Source organism: Pongo pygmaeus, chromosome 16 (genome assembly GCF_028885625.2).
Source record: "Pongo pygmaeus isolate AG05252 chromosome 16, NHGRI_mPonPyg2-v2.0_pri, whole genome shotgun sequence".
NCBI classification, from domain to species: domain Eukaryota; kingdom Metazoa; phylum Chordata; class Mammalia; order Primates; family Hominidae; genus Pongo; species Pongo pygmaeus.
In genome coordinates this window covers 25,664,896-25,683,511 of record NC_072389.2, presented here as the reverse complement: position 1 = coordinate 25,683,511, position 18,616 = coordinate 25,664,896, and the positions used below count along the sequence as shown (strand labels likewise).

Sequence of the window (18,616 nt, the reverse complement as noted above, 5' to 3'; positions counted from 1 at the left end):
CAATCATCAAGCACACTATAAAATTTCCATTTTAATAGGATTTGTACCTCAATTGAGGTAATAAAGTTTTAAAGTTTTTCAAGTGAAAGCCAGCCCCGCCCCTCTCCTGGAGTGGGCGGGGACAGCAGTTGCAAGGGCAGCTTTCCTTGTGACAACACAGGTCCTTCATGACACGCTGCTGTCTGGCCACACCTCTTTTTCCTTTCATCTTTCTCATTGGCCAATGGGCTTCAAGCATTGAGGCCACGCCCCTATTCTGCATTCTAGTGCAGCCCTGGTTACGCCTCCTCTGGCTCAGTCACACAGCGACGTAGAGGTGACTGGAGGTGTATAGTTGTCCTCACCTGGATCATGCTGATGTGGCCCCAACCCCACATCCCTGACAATCCCCACCTCCCTACCCATCCCCACCTCCCTACCCACCCCCACCTCCCTACCCATCCCCACCTCCCTACACACCCCCACCTCACTACACACCCCCACCTCCCTACACACCCCCACCTCCCTACCCACCCCCACCTCCCTTCGCACCCCCACCTCCCTACACACCCCCACCTAACTACCCACCCCCACCTCCCTACCCATCCCCGCCCCCCTACCCAACCCCACCTCCCTACCCAACCCCACCTCCCTACCCAACCCACGATGTACAAAGAAACCCGACAGAACAAATTGGCCGAGGCCAAGGAAAAGGTAAACGCACCAGCACCCCAACCCAAGTTGAGGCCCCCTCTGACAGCTGAACTGCTGCCAGTCTGTGCCACTCCTGAGGCACACCGGGCTGGGCCCCCCCAGTACCTCTGGGATCCCCACACCAAAATCTTGTCAGTCAGCCCAACCCCCACATGAGTCCTGCCCCTGCCCTGCCCGGCACCCCAGGGTGACTTTGAGCAGGTGACTCCCGGGGCTTCCAACTCCATACTCTGCCCTTACCTCCTGCTACCCCAAACCCGACCTCCCTGGGCTCTTTGGGCTCACATCTCCAAGGACCTGGGTGCCCCAGAACCTGCCCTCACCAGTTGCCACAGGGTGACTTTGGGGATGTGACTCCTGGGGCTCCTTGCTCCTTACTTGGCCCTCACCTCCTGCCGCCCCAAGCCTGACCTCCCAGGGCTCTTTGGGGTCACGTCTCCAAGGACATGGGTCCCAATTTTGTGACCCCCCTCCCCAGTCTCAAAGCGGCAACTTGGGCATTGCACTCATGTGTCCCCCCCACCCCCGCCACTCCACCGAGGAGTGGAATGTAGTGATGTCACAGTCCCTCTACAAACTGTCATTACTACCACAAGACCGGCCTTTGCTCTTAGTACCCAGTCCCCTAAGTGTTCTTGCCCACTTCTGTTTCCTCTGGTTGCAGCACAGGTTTCCAGCTGGAAGGGGAATGGGGACTGTGGGACCTAGAAGAGAGAGGTTTCAGGCTGCCTGACTTCCTTACCACAGACGTTGACAGTGTGAAAAGCCTACACCTCCCCCATGAGCTCCACATGTTGACAGTGTCTCTGGGTGGCAATGGGAGAACGGGTTGGGTTGGGTTTTCTCCCAGGCTTCTACTCTCCAGAGAGACTAACATTTTTTCTGAGTTCTGCACCTCAGATTTGAATTCTCCATCGTTCTGGGACCAGAGTGCCCCTCAGTCACTGGTTTCTGGAGTGAGATCTGCTTATCTTCTGTGGAACAGATCTTGGGAAACTGGACTTGACAGCTTGAGTCTTCCTCATCTCATCTCAACCTGGGGTACTTTGAGTGCCACAGGATAAATATGGGGCATCTTTCTGAAGCATCAGTTTCCCTTGATTCTATTGAGAGATGAAACATTAATGTACTTAGGGATGAAAGTCACATAGATTTATAAGAGTATACAAGACTTCTCTCTGAAATGAGGCTTGGGTTGTCCTCTTTCTGCTAAATTCCTGGATTTAACAGAAAGGCTGCCTTCTGCCATGAGGATACATTGATGTAAAGGTTTGAGAGGTACTGGTGTACTTCTTAACACTAAAAGACGTGTGAGGGTGTACAGTTCCTGCCTACTTAATATTTGCTTTTCTACCTCTGTCTCTGGTTTTGGTCCCTGGCAGCTGCTGATTTGTGGCAAAATCCCAGAGCTCAGAGTCAGAAAACTGAGTTTAAGTTCCATTACTGCCTTTTTTTTCAGCCATGGTATCAATCTCTCTCAGTCACTAAGTGATTGTGACAACATTTCCTACAGTTGGTGGCATTAAATCAGATGGTCTATAAGAGTATTTAATATAAACTGTAAAGCAGGATGTGACTGTAGGAGCTTGTAGTTCTCATGAGTATCACTGCTCTTCCTTTCCACAGTTGAGAGACCATCATGCCCAGACCAACCCTAGTGTTGGTGCAGGAGCAAGCGACGCCAAAAAGAAGAAAATAAATAATGGCACTAACCCTGAGTCAACCACTTCTGATGGTTGCCACTCACCTGAGGATGTGAGTTTTGGCTGGCCAGGCTCCTGGGGACAGAGGGCCCAAGGGGTGGTAGAGGGTAATTGTTAAGATTGTGGAAGAACTGCCAGGTACTGGTTAAGAGTTCTGGGTTTGAATCCTACCTCTCCATCTCCTAGGGATATGATTTAGGGCAAATAGCTTGAGCTCTTTGGCCCTCTCTTTTCACATCTGTAAAACAGGAGTGGTATTGTTTTACTTGTATTTGTGAAGTTTAAATGAGATTTGTCATTGTGTTTTTATGTTAATCCCTAGTCCAGGGCCTGCTGTAAACTCTCCTTCTTGGGCATGCATTTCCTGAGGTAGAGTTAGAGAGTATCAGAGGTTTCTGTTAGCTCTGAGAGCCTGACAGTTAAAGGCCCACTAGAATGGAAACCTCAGGGCCAAGGACTCCTGTCTGCCTTTTCTGACCTCTATCCCCGCTGTGAGGAACGGTCCCTGGCCCATATGTGCTCAACGTTTGCTGAATGAATGCACCTTTCTAAATCACAAGCTGGCAGAAGGGTGGGCTTTTCTCACACTCCATCTCTGAAGGTTTCTGTTACTGTCTTTTCAAGAGAATCTAGTTTCAGACTTTGAGTTCCATGGCTGTGGGCAAAAACCAACAAAGACCCAAATCCTTCTTCTTTGGGAGTTGAGGAGAGTTTACCAGTTTGTGTTCCCACTGGGTCTGAGAACTGTGCCTTTTAAATCCATTCCTGACCCCTGCCTACCGCTTCCTGGCCTGGGGAATAGAGTCAAGGGGGCCACCCTCAGTCACCATCCTTTGACTCTCCCCACAGAAACAACAGAACCGAGCTCAGCTGGAAGAAGTAACGCGATTTCTTTGTTTGCTCACGACATGACCGCTGGGTTTGGGGGCACTCAGATGTAGAGGCCCCAGTCTCATCTCCCCCACTCCTAGCCTGGGGAAGAAGGCTCACCCCCCTTATTCCACCCCATCCCCACAGGGTCCCTGATAAACTGGTCCCATGGGTGGGCCTGTCCTGGGGCAGTGGTGCCATTCTGGGGGCATGTCTCTTGCTGTGCCATCTCTGCCTCCTCCTAGCAAGAGCTCTGTCTTCCTCTTTCTATAGGAAAAGAAGGCAAACCACCAACATCAGGAAGCTCTAAGGAGGGAGCTAGAGGTGAGTGGAGGGTGTGAAGTTCCCTCCTGTCCTCTGGGGAATGTTTCTTTGCTTCTCTTTCAGCATTTGCTTGTCTTTTCTCCCAAAGGCCCAGGTTCATACCATACGAATCCTTACATGTCAGAAAACCGAGCTTCAGACGGCACTCTATTACAGCCAGCAAGCTGTCAAGCAGTTGGAAGGTGGGAATCTGGCACCCCGTCATCCTTGAACCTGGCACTTTGACAGGCCTTTAGGGGGAGTCCTTTGGGCCACATCTGAATGTCTCTCATTCCAGGAGAGGCCAGGGATCTGATCGGCCGCCTGCATGATTCATGGAAGTTTGCAGGAGAGTTAGAGCAGGCTCTCTCTGCCGTCACTACACAGAAGGAGAAGGCGGATAAGGTGAGTCCAACCACTGCCCCATACCCTGGGAGCCCAGCTTCGCAGATGGAGGAGTGAGCCTAAAGTTCCCTTCTGTAGGATGGAGTGTCCTGCCCAGAAGGCAGCATTGCCATTTCTTGCTGCTTTTGTGTGTGGTTGTTAGAGGCAGACTGGGGCTGAGTGGGCTGCTGCGGATGAGTTGGGGAGCACTGTGGGGAGCGAGCACTGGACATAGAGCTCAGAGGCCAAGTGCCCGCCCTGCCCATCCTTGGCTGTGGCCTTGGCCAAGTCCTAAGTGGCGGTTAGGGTACTTGTACCATAAAGGTGCAGAAGAGTATCTTGAGTATGTTATTATTTGTGTGAAGAGAGGGAGCAGGTATATATGTGTGTGTGTGTATGTATTATGGTAATATACATAAAACATGTTTGTAAGGATTCATAAAAAAAACTCAGGATAGAGGCACAGTGTGGGGGGGAGATATTTCCCTTCTGGACTTTCTGAGTTTTGGACTATGCGAACATATCATCCTTTCAAAAATTCAACAAAGGATTAATTTCCTCCTTCTTAACTGTGCCCCTACCTCCAGCGAAAGAATGGGCTTAGAGAATCAGATATACCTGGGTGTTGAAATCCCAGCTGTAGGTGATCTTAGGCAGCACTTAACCTTTAATACCACATGTTTTTCATCTACACAATAGAGATAATAATGGTAACCATCTCCTATGGAGGTTATGAGGATTAAATAGGATTATTAGCATAGTGCCTGGTGAAGCACTCAATAAAGGTTCCAACAGTGGTAGTAATAAGAATAATAACAATAGCAATATTATCTGATCTCTCTGGGCCCCTGTTAGCCAGCCCTAAATTCAGTCTCTTTCCCTGTCCCTTCCACCTTCACTGAGTTCTTTGAAAAACAAATGAGGGCCGGGTGCTCTCACTCATGCCTGTAATGCCAGCACTTTGGGAGGCCGAGGTGGGTGGGTCACCTGAGGTCAGGAGTTCAAGACTAGACTGACCAACATGAAGAAACTCCATCTCTACTAAAAATACAAAATTAGCCGGGTGTGGTGGCACACGCCTGTAATCCCACCTACTCGGGAAGCTGAGGCAGGAGAATCACTTGGACCCAGGAGGCGGAGGTTGTGGTGAGCCGAGATTACGCCATTGCACTCCAGTCAGGGTAGCAAGAATGAAACTCTGCCAAAACAAACAAACAAACAAACAAACGAAAAACAAATGAGACCATGGGCTTGGAAATGCCTTGAGAACATGTCAGGTGTGATTGAGAGTGAGGGAGTGTTACTGTGGAGTAGTCACAGTAGCTGTTGTTCCTGGTCATCCAGCTACTCCTCTGCCTGCTCTGTCTTGACTTAACCTTTCTCTATTTGCAGTACATCGAGGAGTTAACAAAGGAGAGGGACACCCTGAGTCTGGAACTGTACAGGAACACGTAGGATGGGGGAAGGTGGAATGGGAGGTCTGGGGGCCCTTAGCGTGGGTGGTGTGCTGGGAGGTGGGGGGTACAGGTGAGCATGGGGAGAGGCTCCTACAGGTTTTCATGGGTGCACAGGGAAGCTCTAGTTCAGGCTGTGCCACTGACTCATGGGGTAGCCTCAGGCAACTCATGTCTTCTCTCTGGCCTGCCACCTGGGACTTTTAATTCCTGGGGTCCCTACCAATGCCACGGTTCTGTGGTTGTGGGGTGAGGGTAGAGGGTTGATCACCAAAGCGGTCCTTTCTGTTCTTCGTTCATTCCTTTCTCTACTGCCTCTGGCCATAGCATAACCGATGAGGAGCTGAAGGAGAAAAATGCCGAACTACAAGAAAAACTTCGACTTATAGAATCTGAAAAGTGTGAGATCCAGCTCAACGTAAAGGAGCTAAAAAGAAAGCTGGAGAGGGCCAAGCTCCTGCTGCCACAGGTGAGCGGCTGCAGCCCTGGGGGTTGTGGGAGCCCCACCCAGCTGGGACCGGGGGGGGGGTGGGACCAGCCCCAGCCAGGTGGTCTAGGGATCATGCAGGGTATGGGGAGGCTCCAGCCAAGAGCTGGAAAATTTGGGTCCCTGTTCTGGTTCCACCATAGAATCCTCTAGAGTGTGCTAAAAATGTACAAATTGGGGCCCTGCCTGGGGAATCAGAATCTCAGAGTTAGTGCTTAAAATATTTTTTTAAAGGATACTGGATGAAAACCATTATTTTATAGATTACATTTATTTATTTATTTATTTATTTATTTATTTATTTATTTATTTATTTTGAGTTGGAGTCTCACTCTTTCGCCCAGGCCAGAGTGCAGTGGTGCAATCTTGGCTCACTGCAAGCTCCGTCCCCCGGGTTCACGCCATTCTCCTGCCTCAGCCTCCCAAGTAGCTGGGACTACAGGTGCCTGCCACCACACCCGGCTAATTTTTTGTATTTTTAGTAGAGACGGTGTTTCACCATGTTAACCAGGATGGTCTCCATCTCCTGACCTCGTGATCCGCCCACCTCGGCCTCCCAAACTGCTGGGATTACAGGCGTGAGCCCCCGTGCCTGTCCTATAGATTACATTTATATGGCTAGCTCATGAGTCTGTTTCCTTCTGAGGTTCAAACCAACACTTTCACTATTCCAGCAGCAGCTGCAGGCGGAGGCTGACCACCTGGGTAAGGAGCTGCAGAGTGTGTCAGCAAAGCTCCAAGCCCAGGTGGAAGAGAACGAGTTGTGGAACCGCCTGAACCAGCAACAGGAGGAGAAGATGTGGAGCCAGGAGGAGAAGATACGGGAGAGGGAGGAGAAGATACGGGAGCGGGAGGAGAAGATACAAGAGCAGGAGGAGAAGATACGGGAGCAGGAGGAGAAGATGCAGAGGCAGGAGGAGATGATGCGAGAGAAGGAGGAGAAGATACGGGAGCTGGAGGAGAAGATACACGAGCAGGAAAAGATACGGGAGGAGGAGGAGAAGAGGCAGGAGCAGGAGAAGATACGTGAGCAGGAGAAGAGGCTGGAGCAGGAGGAGAAGATGTGGAGGCAGGAGGAGAAGATACACAAGCAGGAGGAGAAGATACGGGAGCAGGAGGAGAAGATGTGGAGGCAGGAGGAGAAGATGCATGAGCAGGAGAAGATACGGGAGGAGGAGAAGAGGCAGGAGCAGGAGGAGAAGATGTGGAGGCAGGAGGAGAAGATACGGGAGCAGGAGGAGATGTGGAGGCAGAAGGAGAAGATGCACCAGCAGGAGGAGAAGATACGGGAGCAGGAGGAGAAGATGTGGAGGCAGGAGGAGAAGATACGGGAGCAGGAGAAGAAGATGGGGAGGCAGGAGGAGAAGATATGGGAGCAGGAGGAGAAGATGGGGAGGCAGGAGGAGAAGATACGGGAGCAGGAGGAGAAGATGCACAAGCAGGAGGAGAAGATGTGGAGGCAGGAGGAGAAGATGCACGAGCAGGAGAAGATACGGGAGGAGGAGAAGAGGCAGGAGCAGGAGGAGAAGATATGGAGGCAGGAGGAGAAGATACGGGAGCAGGAGAAGATGTGGAGGCAGAAGGAGAAGATGCGTGAGCAGGAGGAAAAGATACGGGAGCAGGAGGAGAAGATGTGGAGGCAGGAGGAGAAGGTGCGGAAGCAGAAAGATATGATGCGGGAGCAGGAGGAGAAGATACATGAGCAGGAGGAGATGATGCAGGAACAGGAAGAGAAGATGCAGGAACAGGAGGAGAAGATGCGGAGGCAGGAGGAGAAGATGTGGGAGCAGGAAGTGAGGCTGCGGCACCAGGAGGAGAAGATGCAGGAACTGGAGGTGAGGCTGCAGGAGCTGGAGGAGAGGCTGGGGGAGCTGGGGCGGAAGGCCGAGCTCTGGGGGGAGCAGACGAAGGTGCGTGGAAACCCTCGAGATCATACAGAACGACCTCACCACAACTTAGCAGATGGTGGTTGGCTCCCTCTGCTTTTCCACCAGTCTGTGGCCTACAGTTTAAATGGTGGGAAGAAGGGTGTGAGATTTGAGGCTGGGGAGGGAGGCATGGGCCTCTAGGCAAGGGAGGCAGTCATTTAGGCCTGGAGGAAGGGGCCAGGGCAAGGGGCCTGGGCAGGCGACAGAGCCCCGCAGTGCCCTCGCCACCCTGTTTATGGGCCCAGAATCTGGAAGCCAGCCACTACCTACCCTGACGCCTATCCTGCAGGTGGAGCTGAAGAGCCAAGAGGCTCAGAGTCTGCAGCAGCAGTGAGACCGTTACCTGGGTCACCTGCAGCAGTGTGTGGCCACCTATCAGCAGCTGGCCTCTGAGAAGGAGGCACTGCCCAGCTGCAGCAGCAGGAAGCTCAGGGCGAAGCGGTGGCCGAGGTGGCCCACCAAGAGTTGCAGGAGACCCGGTTGAGGGAGGTGATGAGGGCGGGGCCCCAAGCGGGATGACCTGGCAACCTCCGTGCCTTCTCACTCTCTTTCCTGGCCCCTTAGGAGCACCTGGAAGCTGCCATCTACCGAGCAGATGACAAGAACGCAAAAACAATAAACATGTAAAAGCCGGCAGCAAGGCCTGGAGAAGAGTAAGCCGCCACGTGACTGTTTAGAAGAGAGTCTGAGCACAAACCTGGAAAAAAACATTTATTTATTTTAAATTGTGGCAAAATACTGGCCAGGCACGGTGGCTCACACCTGTAATCCCAGCAACTTGGGAGACCAAGGTGAATGGATGACCTGAGGTCAGGGGTTCAAGACCAGCCTGGCCAATACAAAAATTAGCCGGGCATGGTGGCGCGTGCCTGTAATCCCAGCTACTTGGGAGGCTGAGGCAGGAGAATCGCTTGAACCTGCGAGGCAGAGGTTGCAGTGAGCTGAGATCGTGCCACTGCACTCAAGCCTGGGTGACAGAGCGAGACTCCGTCTCAAAAAAAAAAAAAAGTTTCTTCCTAACATGTATGTTTCTATTGTGTTTTTTCTTGGTCTTTCTCGTTTAGTCTTGTGTTGTCTTATGGCATTCCTAATAAACTTTGTTCTGTCTCCAGAGAGTATTGACTTTGACTTTATGGCACACAACTGGAGTAAGGGCACATCGCCTTCATCTAGTTTGGGACTAAGCTGGTTCAAAGCAAGTTTTAGGTTTTATGATGGCTGGTCTATGTTTTATTCATTTGGACTCCCAGGGGTGGCCCTTCCAGGGTCCCCACCGAGGTCACATCTCCTTCCTGGGACCCAAATTCTCATTAGATCATTTCAGCCCTGTGAGAGTGCCAAACATTCAGGTAGGCTCTCCAGCCCCTTAAGTACTACTTCATACTCAGTTTCTTAGCCTCTTAGCCCTCTACTGTTGACCAATCACCAAATGTGGGTAAAGCACCACAGACTGTCAGGGTCACCTCCTAGGCCTGGTCACTCAAGTTCTGGCTGAGGTTTTCAGTTACCTTCCAACAATTGTTTTTGATTGGGGGCAGGGCACACTTTTGTCCAGTTTTTCTAACTGCTCTTGTGGGGAGGCAAATCTGTCACAAGCTCCTCTGCCTTTAGTGAAAGTTGAAAACCTTCATCTGTCCTTTTTTTGTTGTTTTTGAGATGGAGTCTCGCTCTGTTGCCCAGGCGCTAGTGCAGTGGCACGATCTTTGCTCACTGTAACTTCTGCCTCCTGGGTTCAAGAAATTCTCCTGCCTCAGCTTCCGGAGTAGCTGGGATTACAGGTGTGTGCCACCATGCCTGGCTAATTTTTTTGTATACCTTTAATAGAGACAGGATTTCACCATGTTTTCCAGGCTGGTCTCGAGCTCCTGACTCAGGTGATCTACCTGCCTCAGCCTCCCAAAGTGCTGGGATTACAAGTGTGGGCCACTGCGTCCAGCCCATCTGTCTTTTAAAAAAATGTTTTTAATTGGAGGTATAATTTATATTCAGTGAAATGCACAGATCTGGTTTACATTTTGATGAGTTTTAACTCATTTAACATTACCCATGGAACCTACCTCCTTTGAAGATACAGAGTATTTCTATCATCCAGAAAGTGTTCCTGTGCTTTCATCCTGTCCGCCACTCCCCCAGCAGCTGATGAACATGCTGAGGACATTGGTACTGGATTCTGGCCACCCCAAAAGAGCCACTTTGAGAAGGCTTACCCAGCACTAAATCCCTGCCTGCTCTCTCAAAATTTCCATCTTTAAGCTGGTTGTACCTATAACCCTCCCTCATCAACTCAATAGATAAACAAACCCTGAAAAATAAACTCCCCTTCCTGGCCCAGCAGCCCACAGCCTAATATTGACTGTATTCCCAGGCTTTCAGAAATGGAACTCGCCTGCCGGTTCACCCTCACTAGGGCCGCAGCTGCACAGGAGCAGCTGGGCTCACCCATTAAGCCAGAAGCCAATAGCTGGACAGTGACACTCAGAACCCAGCCTGGGCCAGCCTGGCTGAAAGCCCCCTTCTTTCCGTCCCACTCTGGAGAGAGGGGGCGGAGCATACACAACTCTACTGCCCTCTGCATCCTTCAGCTGTGCTTCCTCCTGGGAGAGGGAGCCGCTCATTAATTTGGCCAAAGCCTTCTTGAGGGCTGTAGGTTTCACAGGCTGGGTGTGTGGGGCCCACCGTGCTAGAGAGAGAGGCTGGTGTGTCAGAAGGCAGCCACCTGGCCAGAGGAGGGTCAACCCCCTTGGTGACCTCCTTCCCCCGGCTGGACACAGCGTCCTGCACTCTCTACATGTGACTGTTCCCCTCAGAGCTGCTTCCAGGGGAGGGGTTCTAACCCTGTGGGTGGGGACATTGTGTTACTTTACGGTGGGCCATGGCTCCCTCTGACATCTCCAACTCAGAGGCAGTAGAGAGAAGATGAGAAATTCCCTGGCCCCTCCTCCCTCAGCACCCCCACCTCTGCACACATCCACATATGGAGGCCCTGACAATGGGCCCTGGGAGTGCCACCATCTGCGCCTCCTTTCCATGCCTGCAGCAGCCATGCCCTCTCTCCAGACCCTCACCCGCCTGGCTCAGTAGACGCTGCACCGCCTGTGGTCCTGCGCCTACACCTGGGCCTCTGTACCCGTCAGTTCCCCCAGTCTGGTTCTTATTTTCCCCAACAAGTAGGGAGCCTGTAAGGTCACCTGTTGAGCAAGCTGGGGGAGAGAGTAGGGTGGGGCTGGGAGGATGAGGAGGAGAAGCTCATGGTCATGCTGGAGACTCAGCTGAGCAGAGTCTCTGCAGGCCCCTTGGCTGCCTAGCCAGTGGTGATCCCGCCCCCACCCTCATTTCTTCTTTGTTAACAAAACCATGACCTCATTAAATACTGGACACCTATAAACCTCATGGACCCTCCTCCAGCCTCCCCACCGTGTACTGGTCAGTCTAAGTCAACTCTAGTCATTTCATTCCTCTGGACATTGACTGCTTGGGGCTTGGGCATGAGCTGCCTCTTCACCTGAGCCTGAGCCACAGGTACCCTCTGCACCTACCACGCTGATGCACTGGGCCAGGGAGAGCTCCGTCTCGATGGAGATGAGCTGTGAGGAGGTGGCGGCTGGGTGGATCAGGTTGTGGTAACGGGTTTTGTTCAGAAGGTCGTCCATCAGTTTCTGCTCGGCATGGGCCACGCGGCAGTCCCCTGGGTAAACACACAGACATGCTGGGCCCTTGTGCAGCTGTCCCCCACTGCAGCTGACAGCTATGAAGCAGGAGCTGAGAGGGCCAGGGAGCACAGACACCCTGAGAGCTGGCTGAAGCAGTGAAGGCCCTGGTGGGCCTTTCTTTCCCTGGGGACTTCAAATGACATTAATGACAGAGCTCAGCTACCTCCTCCCCATGCCATACCTCTTCCTCCTCCCCCTCCCTCGATCAATGAACAGCATCCCATGCTCTACACATCTGATACAAAACTGGGTGTCTCTTCCTGACTCCTCCCTTGGTTCATCCAAGTAGCCCCCAAGTCCCGTCTGTCCTCCCATCTCCACGGCTAAAGCCATGTCCCTGCCTCCCCCGCCCTGCCCACCTTCTATTCTCTCCACCTGCACTCTGCCCCTGCCATCCATGTGCCGTACAGTGGCAGACTGGTCTTTCTACAGCAAGCTGGACTAGGGCCCTTCCCCACCCACAGCTCTCAGAGCTGGAGGTGGAGTTGAAGCTCATGTTCTGGCTTGGCATTCAGAACTCTTTCCCCCTCGGCACTGGCTTATCCAGAGTGCTCACAGTGCAGGGCAGGAGCCCCATGACTCAAATGTGGGTTTGGTGCAGAACTGGGTCTGAGGTGGTGCTTTCCCTATGAAGAGACAGGGCCAACATGGGGGGATTTTCTGGGTTCAGAGTTAGACCTACAGAGTGCAAGGTTTCTCTGAGGCACCAAACGGAGGGGTCGAGCTAGCAGCTGGCTCCTGGTCTGGAGCTTCAAGGAGGGGTCTCAGCTCAGAGCCAAATTCAATAGCCAGCTTACATGCAGCCTCCCGCAGGGAGCCCCTGGAGCTTCCACAGCCTCAGATCTGCCCCTCTGCATACCCCAGATCTCTTGCCAAGGGGCGTTTGGGTCTTCATGTCATCTCCCTCCCATATCTGGGAGTAAAGGTGAGGTGCGGGGACTTGCGCTTGTGTACTCTGGTGTCTTAAGGGAGAGTGTGTCAAGTAGAGTGGAGGCGGCTTGGAAAGAGGGAGACTCAGAGGAGAGTGAAGCACACATGACCAGGCGAGCCTGGGAGCAGGAAAAGAGAGTGAGCAGAGGAAACCGCTGGGTCAGGGGAGCGGATGGGAGGATCAGGGAATGAGGGGGGCTGGAGACATGGGGGTGGGGATGCTGGTGAAGGGCTGCCTGGCTCGCCAGGCTCAGGAGTCAGTTACATCCTCCCACAAGGACCAGCTCACCTAGTCGCCCCAAAGCCCTCTCTCTGTGGGTGGGACCAGAGGGCCAAGAGCACAGATAACCCAGTTGAGCAGGACTAAGGCGGACTCAGGTGGGTGCTGGGCTGGACTCCTGGCTCTGGGGAGCAGCCGCCACCCTGCCTACTGCATCCACTTTCCAACTCGCTGCCTATCTGAACAGATGCAATATTGGGCACCTTGTGAAACATGCTCCTGGTGCGCCTGCTGCCTGCTGCCCCTCCTGCAGAGTGCCTGGGCTCTCCAGAGGGGATTCCTGTAGAGGCTTGGCCTAGATTCTGAGTCCTGCCTCTCATACCCGGGGCTGCTACCCCAGAGGCCAGCTGCTTGAGTACCCTGGAAGCTAGTCTGTAGCCCCAGGCTACAGCTGGGTCCATCCCACGGCCCTTCTTTAGTGTATCTATTTGGACTGACTGCTCAGTTCATAGAGAGGGGTGTGTCTTGCCCCAGCCCATCTGGCATGTCTAAGGCAGCTGTGGGGTCAGAATCTGTAGCTCCCGGCCCCCAGCCCTGCAACAGTAGGACAGGCTGGACCCCACATCTCTGAAGTCCCACTGGGCTGGTGCAAGCGGGCTCCCGAGTCCAGAGCTGCTCTGCAGGCTGTGGGGCTCATGCACCAGCTTTGAACCCACCTGATGTGCTCAGGTTGCTCACCTTTGGGCCTGTCCTGACTCTCAGGCATTCGGCTGAGCCTGAGGGCCTCTCCCTCATCTTGACCACCAGCTACAGGCTCTGACTTAGAGGTTCCCAGAACCTTAGACCATTTGGCCGGCCCCCCATTTCTCACCTGAGGAAACTGAGACCAGAGAGGGAAAGCAACTTTCTCAAGGACCCCCAGCAATTCAGAGGCAGAACCAGGTCTAGGAGCCTCTTCTCGATAGATTTTCTCCCTGTCCCCGAGCCTTCTTTAGTGCCTCATTAACTTCCCTGTAAGGAAACTGCCCCCCTGAGGCTGGAAATGGTGCTGTCCAGAGTGGTGTGCGACAGTGACTGCGCCTGTGTTTGTACTTGTGAGTGTGTATGGGGGTGGGGATGAGGGGGGGAATAAACGGCAGGGATTCTGGGGGCTGGATGCACTCCACCTCACCCCAAAAAGGGGTGCAGGAGAGCCCAGCCAAGCACAGCACATGCTTTGACTTTCCAATCTGCTGAATGCCTGTGAGGCCAGCTGGGCCCAGAAGACAAGGGACAGGCCTTTCCCCATAGATGGCAGGGGGGTGCCCAAGATGGGTGGAAGCTTCTGCTGCAACTTTGGGGGTCACATCCCAGCCCATGGGCTGACACTTAAGCAGAAAAAGCCACCTCTAGGAGTCAGTCGTGATCTAGTGATTCTGATGAGGAGGGGCCCCACCAGCCTGTGTCCAGGGTCTTGTCTGGGAAAAACTGCTCCCTGGCAGAAAGAGGCTAATAATTTGAGAGGAAGCCATAGCTGAAATCCTAAACTGTGTGAGTGTGTGTGTCCAGTTTGAAAAAGCGTATCTGACCTAAACATTTATATTGAAAAAATGGAAAGATATTCCCCTTGTTTTGGAACACAAACTACAGAAAGCAACAGTTAACAGAATCTCATCGGAAAGGTCAGATTCTGCATCTGGAAAGGCACAGTGATTTTCAACTGCGGTGTGTGTCCCTAACTGAGGAAGGGAAGGTGAGATTTATATTCAGTAAAAGGCAGCTATGAATTTACCTTTTATAAAGAGCTTGCTATATACTATTAGTGCTTTTCAATCATGTCAGAATCAGCCAGATGCCTGTGGAAATGCAAATTCCCAGGCTTCATTCCCAGAGATTCTGGTCCTGTGAGCCTAGGGTGGGGCCCAGAAATCTCTATGGGGTGGTGCAGGCTGCCCCAGGACCACACCAAGAAACACTGCAACTGGCCCCCACACATCCCAGTTCACAAATATGCAGGCAGGCATCTTATCTCCACAGAACAGATAGGGAAACTGAGGTCCAGAGTGGGGAAAGGAACATCATGGGGCCACCCAGCAAGTAGTAGCAGAGCCACGATACACCCACTGTCTGCAGGCACCATCTCTGATGACAGCTCCACCTCCCCACAGGAACCTTGCCTACCCCCACCCCTACCTCCTGCTGCCCGTATGGTGGGTCTCTGTCCAAGGAAGATGTATCCTAGGTCCTCTAGGCTGACTGGGGCTCAGAGGAAACCTTGGCCCAGAGTGTAGGAGCTAGAGGGGTCCTTGGAATTCATGTGGGGAATTTGAGGCCCAAAGAAGGCAGTCCTCACATTTGAACTCTGTCTGGAGAAGGGCTGGGTCTCCTTCCTGAGTGGTACGTTTGACTTCACCAGCCTGGCCCTCAGTCAAGCTGGCTGTCCAGGCCCGCCACACCTCAGGGTGGGTGACCAGAGGCGGTGGTGCCATAAAACACATTTCCTGGGAGATCCACCCCCAAAGCTCAAAACATTCCAGGGCTGGTGAGTTGGGCAAGCCCCCTTCCCTCTCAGCCCAGTTTCCCCACCTCTACAACAGCTGTGCTGGTGGAGACTTCTCCCTGAGACTGAGCCACAGATTTTCTCCTGGGTGCCTACACCACCCACGTTGCCGGCTCCTCTGTGCCCACTCTTCAAGAAAGTCAGCTCTCAGGTAAGGAAGGTGCCTTGGCTCTATCGGGAGCAGGAGCCGGTGCACCCCCAGCCTCCCAGACCAGTGGGGATGGCCGGGGCTGCCTACAAAGCTGCTGCCCAGCCCAGAGACACCCACCTGGGAGGGTGGCCCTGGCCCTCGCAGCGGCTCTGAGAAGAGGCGGCCCCCACTCCAAAACTGGCAGAGCCACCCATGCCTTCCCTCAGCCCAAAGAGGCTTTTAGGAAAATGAATCATCTCAGGTTCAAACCCATGGGGTTGCAGAAAGACAAGAAAGTGCGGGGCGAGCTGGCGTGAGGGAGCGCTGCTCCGTGCAGACTTTGCAGGGAGGGCACTTAGGAAAAGGGACTGGAGTCTGGGAGGGTGACTAGCTCAGGGTTAAAGGGAGGGGATGGAGCTGGAGTGAGCTGGCCTTGTCCTCCCCCTTGGGCCTTCCAGCCTGGGCTCAGGCGATTCAAAGGAGCGAGCACCTCCCTCTCCCGGCCAGGGAGTTCTTGCCACATTCTTCAATCAGTACCATTCCCTTGGGGGCTGGGTGACAGCACCCACCTCCAGACCTGGCTGGAACTGCTGTCTCAATTCTAGATCCAAAAGAACTTCTGGCAGCTTCTCCATCTCCCTCTCAGTCCAGCCTCACCTCTTTACCCGTGGAGGAGCTCCAACAGCAAATCTCGCAACTGGAGGAACAAGGCAGGAAGGGCAGGGTCTGAAGAAGGAACCACCTTCAAAACGCAACTCTGCCACCTTCTCTCCAGGACTCTCAGGCTTGCTTTCCTATTGCGCCCTCAACATCCTTTTGCTATAATCTGGCATGTTGACGTATAGTCTTTAAAAGCAACAACACTGTTGACGTGGAGCAGACTTCCCATTTGGGATGGTCTGGAGAAGTTAGGTTTGAGGGCATCCTCTCTTCTGCAAACTGCAGCAGTAATAGATGAGATATACAAAGTAAATAAAGGCCGCACGCGGTGGTCACACCTGTAATCCTGTAATCCCAGCACTCTGGGAGGCTGAGGTAGGAGGATCACTTGAAGCCAGGAGTTCGAGACCAGCCTGGCCAATATGGCAACACCCTGTCTCTACTAAAAATATAAAAATTAGCTGGGCATAGTGGTGCACACCTGTGGTCCCAGCTACTCAGGAGGCTGAGGCAGGAGAATCACTTGAACCCGCGAGGCAGAGGTTGCAGTGAAACGAGATCCCGCCACTGCATTCCAGCCTGGGTGACAGAGTGAGACTCCATCTCAAAAAAAAATAAAAATAAAAAATAAAGTACATAAAAAAGACATGCCCAGGCTGAAAAATAAGTTAATCTTTATCTTCATGAACGAAAAGCAGAAAAGAAATGCAAAGTGGTTGGAGGCTGAAGAGCCTGGACCCTGCTGGGCTTTGGGAACCAATGATGGTGGCAGGTCCTTTGGGATAAAGAGGGACCAAATGACTCCTAGCTAGAAGCTGGGAGCTTGGGTATACCCCAGTACTTGAAAGGATGCTGGCCGGGCGCAGTGGCTAATGCCTGTAATACCAGCACTTTGGGAGGCCGAGGGAAAGTAACTCTTACATCAGTGTGAAAGCAAATCAGACAGGACAGGGGAACATGGAGGGGAGGAGAGCCAAACCAGGGCCTGGTTCCACCCGCCCCATTGGGCCAGAAGCACAAGTGGTTCTCTGCACAACATCAAGAGCGAGGACATGCTTTCAGCTCCACTTTAACTCAGGTTCCTAATGTGACAGCAGGCTTGTCAATCCCACTTGCCCCCGTGGCTCACACCAGAAAACCACCAGCAGTGTGAGTAAGGACAGAAGCAGGAGACAGAGGAGCCAGGGTTTGGGAATCCCACAGCAACCCACAGGCCCTCATCACACACGGCAATGATGTGCCCTCACTGGGCTCACCACCACCACCAGACAGCACCTTCACTACCTGATAACCTGCCTGGGTAACACCACTGTAACACAAGAAACAGGTCTAGAATCTAGCATGTATGCTACACCTGAAGGAGCAAAAGACGGTAATAAAATACGATAAAATTTTTATTTCTTTAATATAAAATTTAGAGCCATAATCAAAATGTGTAATTCTGATGGGGTTCACTACTTATGAAAACTTCACAGCCCTCTATTTTCAAATGTAAATGGTATTCCACGGCTCCTCGCCAGCATGTAACTAGAGTTACTCTGAAATCCGTTTCATGGCTTATTTTTGGCAAGCGGCGATTTCTTCAACCCACGTTTTCCAAGGGAAAAAAGGACATGAAATGTTTCCAAAAGTTTCTTACAATCTTTAGATAAACTACTGCTCAACAACTGCATCCTCCAAGTCAACACATCAAGAATCCTTCAATCACAAACACTTAAGGTGAGAAAACGGTGTCTATCCATGCGGGAGAGGGACACGTTATCCATGCTTATGAAGACAGCCTGGATATCGGCTACTGAAAAACTGTGAATGCATCTTCCTTTTTCTACTTTCCAAAATTTTTGTGAGGTGATACTTATTTCTATGTTTGTTTCTATTCTTTTTATTTTGTATTTTTTAGTAGGTACATCCTTATTACAAATCTACTGTAGAACCAATGTCCCATACAGGACTCCACGTGCCACAGGAACCAAAAAGTCACATGCAGCGAAGATGAAGACACAGCAGACAACCTGTGTGGACACCACAGAGCCACCTGCCCAGGACACCAGTGGAGCCACAGGTGCAATTCAAAATGTTCTTAGTCGTATTAATAAACATGGCCAGGTGCGGTGGCTCATGCCTGTAATCCCAACACTTTGGGAGGCTGAGGCGGGCAGATTACCTGAGGTTGGGAGTTCAATACCATCCCGGCCAACATCGTGAAACCCCATCTCTACTAAAAATACACAAATTAGCCAGGTATGGTGGCATGCATCTGTAGTCCCAGCCACTCAGGAGGTTGAGGCAGAAGAATCATTTGAACCCAGGGGGCAGAGGCTGCAGTGAGCTGAGATTGTGCCACTGCACTCCAGTCCAGGCAACAGAGTGAGTCTCCATCTCAGGGGGAAAAAAAATTGTTCTTAGTCACATTAATAAAAGTAAACACACACACACGCACACACACACACACACACATAAAATTAATTGTAATAATGGCCAGGTGCAGTGGCTCATGCCTGTAATCCCAGCACTTTGGGAGGCCAAGGTGGGCAGATTACTTGAGATCAGGAGTTCGACACCAGCCTGGCCAACGTGGTGAAACTCTTGTCTCTACAAAAATACA

General features: G+C 52.3%; 1 protein-coding gene and 1 pseudogene across 3 annotated transcripts in view; one reads left to right on the top strand and one right to left on the bottom strand.

The window, feature by feature from the left end:
- The window catches only part of LOC129014678 (golgin subfamily A member 6-like protein 1), a 112,158-nt gene extending 103,222 nt beyond the window's left edge, over positions 1 to 8,936 (top strand). Inside the window, exons 1-10 of one of the 3 annotated variants that reach the window (XM_063653213.1) lie at positions 225 to 693; positions 2,320 to 2,448; positions 3,246 to 3,275; positions 3,540 to 3,590; positions 3,679 to 3,772; positions 3,868 to 3,974; positions 5,346 to 5,404; positions 5,735 to 5,876; positions 6,572 to 7,729; positions 8,387 to 8,936. In XM_063653213.1, coding sequence (XP_063509283.1) covers positions 352 to 693; positions 2,320 to 2,448; positions 3,246 to 3,275; positions 3,540 to 3,590; positions 3,679 to 3,772; positions 3,868 to 3,974; positions 5,346 to 5,404; positions 5,735 to 5,876; positions 6,572 to 7,729; positions 8,387 to 8,449 — 2,175 coding nt within the window. In that variant the 5' untranslated portion in view covers positions 225 to 351 and the 3' untranslated portion in view covers positions 8,450 to 8,936. Of the gene's footprint in view, positions 694 to 2,319; positions 2,449 to 3,245; positions 3,276 to 3,539; positions 3,591 to 3,678; positions 3,773 to 3,867; positions 3,975 to 5,345; positions 5,405 to 5,734; positions 5,877 to 6,568; positions 7,730 to 8,386 lie in introns of those variants that run through there. The other 2 variants (XM_063653211.1, XM_063653212.1) reach the window with 2 other exon arrangements.
- A 3,389-nt stretch (positions 8,937 to 12,325) lies between these two features.
- LOC129028716 (uncharacterized) lies at positions 12,326 to 13,477 on the bottom strand (annotated as a pseudogene).
- Positions 13,478 to 18,616: the final 5,139 nt, after the last annotated feature.